Here is a 6,068-nt window from a genome sequence, read left to right as displayed (position 1 = left end):
AGAAAATCCCACAGTATCTGCTTTGAACTGGGTTATTTGAGTCTACACTCAAATATATCCCAGAATATCAGGGCAGAAAATCCCACATTTGATTGTAGACTCAAATAATGAGGGATTTCCTGCTTGATACTCTGGGCTATAGGGCTGCGTGGAAGGGCCCACAGACTCGCGCGCTGCCCATGCGTTCACGGCTACGTGGGAAAGACCGAAGAGGAAAGACAGAGAGAGAGAGAGAGAGAGAGAGAGAGAGAAGGGGAGGCGAGTCCCCGCCCCCCGTGGAAATCCCTCGCGCCGCCCCCTCCCTCGCGCTCCAGACTGGAATTGGTGGGGGGGGGGGGAGTGGGGCTCGAGCGGCCGAGACGGACGTGGGCAGCATCCAATGGGCGCCGGCGCTGCCCCTCGGGGAGGAGGGGAGCCAGGAGGGGCTTCGCCCAATGAGGTCGTGTCCAGAGCGGGACTTCCTTTGGGGAGGCGGAGGAGAGGAGAGGAGAGAGAGAGTGGGAGGGAGGAGGCGGGAATCCCGCAGTTGAGCCTCGGAGGTGACACGTAAGTGCGGGGCTGGAAGGCGGCCAGGGCGACCCAGGAGGAGGAGGAAGAGCCGCCCCCGGGGGAAAAGTTGCCCTTCCTGCTCCGCGAGAGAAAGGAACTTTTAGCCCGAGGGGAGGCAGGAGGAGGGTGAAGCCCCGGTTGGAGAAGGGTGCCTGGGGAGGCACAAGGCAGGAGCCCGCCTGGAGCAGAAGAAGAGGGAAAGTCAGGTGGGCCAGGAACAAAAGAGACCTTGGCGGGCCATAACCTTGGGATTTGCCCTCAGGGAGCCTCTCTACTCAATAAAAAGTAATTTGCGAAAGAGGAGAGAACCAATCCGGGATGCCTTCTCTACCCTGATAAGTGGATGTGGCCCCATCCAGAGGGCAAGAAGCACCAAGAAGGGGAGCTCAGCCCCAACCTCCTTTGGCCTTCCTATTCTTCCCTGGCCACTTGCCCTCTCCAGGATGGCCTGAGACGCCTGGCAAGACTTCAGGCCCAAGGGAGTTCTCGTTAGGGTCAGGGTCTATGGCTCTGATGCCCGTGCCCCATGCTGAGGTTTGCCTGAACGCTGAAGTCTAGAGGCGGACAAGCTCCCGGATTCCCCCAAGGGAAGGACTATGGGCAACGGGATGTGTTCCCGAAAGCAGAAGCGCATCTTGCAGTCCCTCTTGCTCCTCACCGTGGTCTTCGGCTTCATCTACGGGGCCATGCTCTACTACGAGTTGCAGAACCAGCTCAAGAAGGCAGAGGCCATTTCCATCAAGTACCAGCAGCACCAAGAGGCCCTTTCGGCACAACTCCAAGGTAAAAGAAGTTGCCTCTCTCTGATCCACCAAATTGTGGGAGTTGAAGTCCAAAACACCTGGAGGGCCAAAGTTTGCCCATGCCTGCTGTGGATGCACCCTGAAGATGAAAAGAACTTTGTAGGCCTTCCAGATGACAGGACCTTTGTAGGCCTTCCAGATGACAGGACCTTCCAGATGACAGGAGCCAGGTCCTGTCATCTGGGAGGCCTACAAAGTTCTTTTCATCTTCAGGGTGCATCCCCAGCAGGCATGGGCAAACTTTGGCCCTCCAGGTGTTTTGGACTTCAACTCCCACAATTCCTAACAGCCAGTAGGCTGTTAGGAATTGTGGGAGTTGAAGTCCAAAGCACCTGGAGGGCCAAAGTTTGCCCATGCCTGATACAGTTTGGCACCACTTTAACTTCCATGCCTCAGTGCTATGGAATCATGCAAGTTGTGGTTTTACAAGATGTTTAGTCATCTCTGCCAAAGAGCTTTGGCTCACAAAATTCCACATCATTTAGCCTTGACAGTTAAAGTGGTGTCAAATTGCATTATTTCCACTTTGTAGATGCAACCTTAACGTTCTCATTCAACTTTTGTAGCCTATGTGCCATTATTTATCTGTTGCTCCAACACCTGCTTATGCATGTACAACCACACACTGTTTGAAAAAGTTAAAGACAGGGAGTAAAAGTAGAGTTGCAAATAGATTATCACACATCATTGTTTCTATTTACTATAACTTCTTTTCTGAATCTGTGTTTCTGGCTAAATGAGTCAATTGGTGATAGGAGTGTTAGGCCACATCTGCACTAATCACTTAATGCAGTTTGAAGACAGCTTGAGAATGTTGTTTAGATGATGCATGTGAAGAACGTGCGAAGGAATGCACATTAGGGCTTTAAACAGAAATAAGCAAAGTCCAGTAATATTCTTAAATTGGGCCCATACTGTGCATCAGTGTGCCTTAATGCCTCATTACACTAGAACATGAATACACTTTAAATCTGGTTTCTGCCTCTTGCAGAATTCTGCGGTTTGTAGTTTGGTGAAGCCCAGGACTGTCTGGCTGAGATGTTTGAAACCCTCTTCCTAAAGTGGATTTTAAGTAGATCCAAGTTCTAGTGTGATGAGGTCCTAAGTGTAAACCACATTGGATGGTAAAACTGCTCTGTTGTTCCACACATGCGAATTGCAATGTGGGAGGTGAAAAAAACGTGATTTATAGACTCATAGAGTTGGAAGATGCCCCAAGGCCTATCCAGTCTAATCCCCTGCCATGCAGGAACATACAGTCAAAGCACCTCAAGAGGTGAGCATCCAGCTTCTGCTTAAAAGTCTCTAGAGCAGTGGTTCTCAATCTGAGGGCCCCAGATGTTTTTGGCCTTCAACTCCCAGAAATCCCAGCCAGTTTACCAGCTGTTGGATTTCTGGGAGTTGAAGGCCAAAACATCTGGGGACCCACAGGTTGAGAACCACTGCTCTAGAGGAGGAGGTTCCATCACATCCCTAGGCTGTTACCATCAGGAAGTTCTTCCTAATACTTAAATTGATCTCTCTTCCTTCAGTTTGAATCCATTGTTCCGTGGATTCCAACATGGCAGTAAAGTCACAGATAATGCAGATCCTGGAGCCAGTTTGAGACCAACTTTTGTGGTGCATATAAACACCATCCAGGCCTTGAACTGGTTCCAGGACTTCACATGTAATCATCTGCGCAGTAAAACTTTTCCCTCCTCTGTGGTAGCAACCTAAGTGGTCAGTGTAACTGTACTCCTAATTTAGAATAGTCTTGCTGAAGCATTGAGTAAAGTAAAGACTTTCAGTATATACAGTAGAGTCTCACTTATCCAACACTCGCTTATCCAATGTTCTGGATTATCCAACGCATTTTTATAGTCAATGTTTTCAATATATTGTGATATTTTGGTGCTAAATTCATAAATACAGTAATTACTACATAGCATTACTGCATATTGAACTACTTTTTCTGCCAAATTTGTTGTCTAACATAATGTTTTGGTGCTTCATTTGTAAAATCATAACCTAATTTGATGTTTAATAGGCTTTTCCTTAATGCCTCCTTATTAACCAACATATTCGCTTATTCAACATTCTGCCAGCCCGTTTATGTTGGATAAGTGAGACTCTACTGTATTTCAGATTTTAATATTAATGTCAAAAATATGTAGTATGATTTTACATAGGATTTGTGCTACCATCTACACTGCCCAATAATGCAGTTTTAGAATTAAACATAACTGTGATGAGCTTTAGAATTATAACTATAATGAGCTGGATTATATGAGTCTACTCTGCCCTATAATGGAGCTCAACTGCATTCAGAAGCTGCATTATAGGACAGTGGAGATGGGGCCTAGGGGTGCTGAACAGTGGGGTGGTTGAGGTTAAATCAGGGTCTGTCAAGATTCAGCATTTTTTCCCATAACATTCTTCACATTCCCACTAGCTCTGCACTGTTTGATAGGCATCTTTGAAAATTCCATTTGTTTCCTGTAAAGCAGCGGGTGTGGAATGAGTGGCCAAGGCAGGATTATCAAAGGGGTATTTGGAGCAAGTGCACCATAGCCCTTCCTGATTGCTGTTGCTGGGCTCATGTGCATACTCTTGTACTGAGTTGTCCTAAAGCCACAAAAGCTTTAGAGGAGAGAGAAGTCTTTCTCTGTCCTTCCCAGGGTTTGGCAGCAGTTAGCACACATTTCATTTCCATTTTCTAGCTTTAGAGGTGAGTAAAAAGCCTGGGACTGCTGCTTCTGAGTTATTGCCCTAGTCATGCTGACTGGTTCAAGGGGGAAATGCCCAGAACTTTGCCCCGTTTTCAGGCCTGACAGGTCACAGAGATTGTTGTTCTTTGACCAGCAGTGGCATTATGCCAAATTCACTCCAATCCAAAGCCAGGCAGACAATGCAGACTTGCCTCCCTCCGAAGGGTTTTACTTTTTGGAACTTTTCTAGAGTCCCATTCCACCTTAATCTCACCTTTCTTGGCCCTTTGTGTGCTTTTGGAATCCAACCTTTGCCAGCACCAGTGAGTGTGTCCAGTGATTGATAAAGATGAAAACTATTCTAACAACTTCTGCAGAGCCACAGTAGCTCTTGTCCCTGTACGAAAGTCATCCCAACCATTGCCACATCCTGTAGTGGAGGATTTCAATATTTAATGTTGCATTGTGTAAATAATTTCCATTCAATCAGCTCTAGTAGTTGAATAATGTTGCTATCCAATAATATTCAAGGGGGGATTTTTGATTCATTAAGTGTAATTCATAATTTAATTAATATAGTTTGTACCATACTTCTATTCTTTTTGTTTGTAAGAGAAAACAATTCCAAACACTGGCTGGATGATTACTGTGAATCAAGCAGTATTGAATTTAGATGAGTCCACTTTTATTACACTTATTAAAATATATTTAAGCCACTTTTCATCCTGCTGGATGCCAGGATGATTTAGAAATAAAATTAACATGATACAATACATTTTTAAAGCATAAACAAACAAAAAATGGCAACAAGCACAATAAGACAAAATCAACCAACTAAAATGACCTGGCAATCAGAAATTTCTTTTTTATTGATAATTTTAAGTCAGAAAAACTAACAGCAAACCCACAAACAGACAAAACAAGAATATAAACCATAAGACATTTTTGCTACATGCGTTAGAGCCCTCCACCATTGAACATTAACTATATACAAATCTACACTACCGTACTTAGCCTTTATATTCTCTGCCTGATAGTTTTATATTCTCAATTTTCCACACCCATTAAAAGAAGGAAAAACATGAATACATCCCTTCCTTATAAGATGACACTCTTCTGATTCAAAAAGCCAATATTGGAGATATTACCCAGTCTTGTTTGAAGTTAACTACAGATTTCTCCTTAATCAACATCAGAAAGTTCTTAAGATGGTATTGAAACTATGACAATGGGTTCTAGTCACACTTTTTGTGGGAAGGGTATTTCATAGTTGGGATGCCACAACAAAATGCCTCTTTGCTTATCTTGTACATCCTGCATGCAAGCAGTAGCTCCAGGTGGAGGTGTCTTTGTGAAAGTAGAGCTGGTATCAATTCCACCTTATCTGGCTGTTTTTGCAGAACGAACTGAGCGTGTTCCCTGGAGCCACTACTACTATTTTGTGTGGCACAACTTGTGGTGGAGCAGGGAAAGTGTAGATTTGTGGTTTCCATCAGACAGTTAATAATATTATATTGTACATAAGGCGAGAGATCTTCCAGAGTGTTTGCTCATTCATTTATTTATTGGGTATGTGCAGTTTCCCTTGGTGTAGGCTCCTCCTTTGGAGGCTTTTAAACAGAGGCTGGATGGCCATCTGTCGGGGTTGCACTGAATGCGATTTTCATGCTTCTTGGCAAGGGGTTGGGTTGGACTGGATGGCCCATGAGGTCTCTTCCAACTCTATGATTCTATGAGTGCCACTCTCTCAGCTGCCCTGATGGCTTGGCCAACTCTTACATGCCCTTTCCTCCCCCTCACCACTCTTATAGTGTCTGTTAAAAACAGTGTGGGGTGGCAGCAAATAATCTGTGAAGAACTAAATTTGTGGAAGTTAAACCCACAAATGTAAAATGGTTACTATATTATTATACAGTATTGTTCCCAGCATACTTATACTCTGAGATAATTGTTACATATAACATGTATTGTATCATACCATATATATGTCTCACATATATGCTATGCAGTATCTTACGTATGTTAT

At 44.5% G+C, this 6,068-nt stretch overlaps 1 protein-coding gene across 3 annotated transcripts in view; it reads left to right on the top strand.

Moving 5' to 3' along the window:
- Positions 1-481: 481 nt before the first annotated feature.
- Positions 482-6,068, top strand: part of golim4 (golgi integral membrane protein 4) — a 72,401-nt gene continuing 66,814 nt past the window's right edge. For 2 of the 3 annotated variants that reach the window (XM_008106064.3, XM_003218161.4), the window contains exon 1: positions 483-1,332. In XM_008106064.3, coding sequence (XP_008104271.1) covers positions 1,146-1,332 — 187 coding nt within the window. In that variant the 5' untranslated portion in view covers positions 483-1,145. Of the gene's footprint in view, positions 1,333-6,068 lie in introns of all 3 variants that reach the window. The other variant, XM_008106063.3, reaches the window with a different exon arrangement.

The sequence above is a fragment of the Anolis carolinensis genome, chromosome 3 (genome assembly GCF_035594765.1).
Source record: "Anolis carolinensis isolate JA03-04 chromosome 3, rAnoCar3.1.pri, whole genome shotgun sequence".
NCBI lineage: Eukaryota > Metazoa > Chordata > Lepidosauria > Squamata > Dactyloidae > Anolis > Anolis carolinensis.
This window is presented reverse-complemented; position numbering and strand designations above follow the sequence as displayed.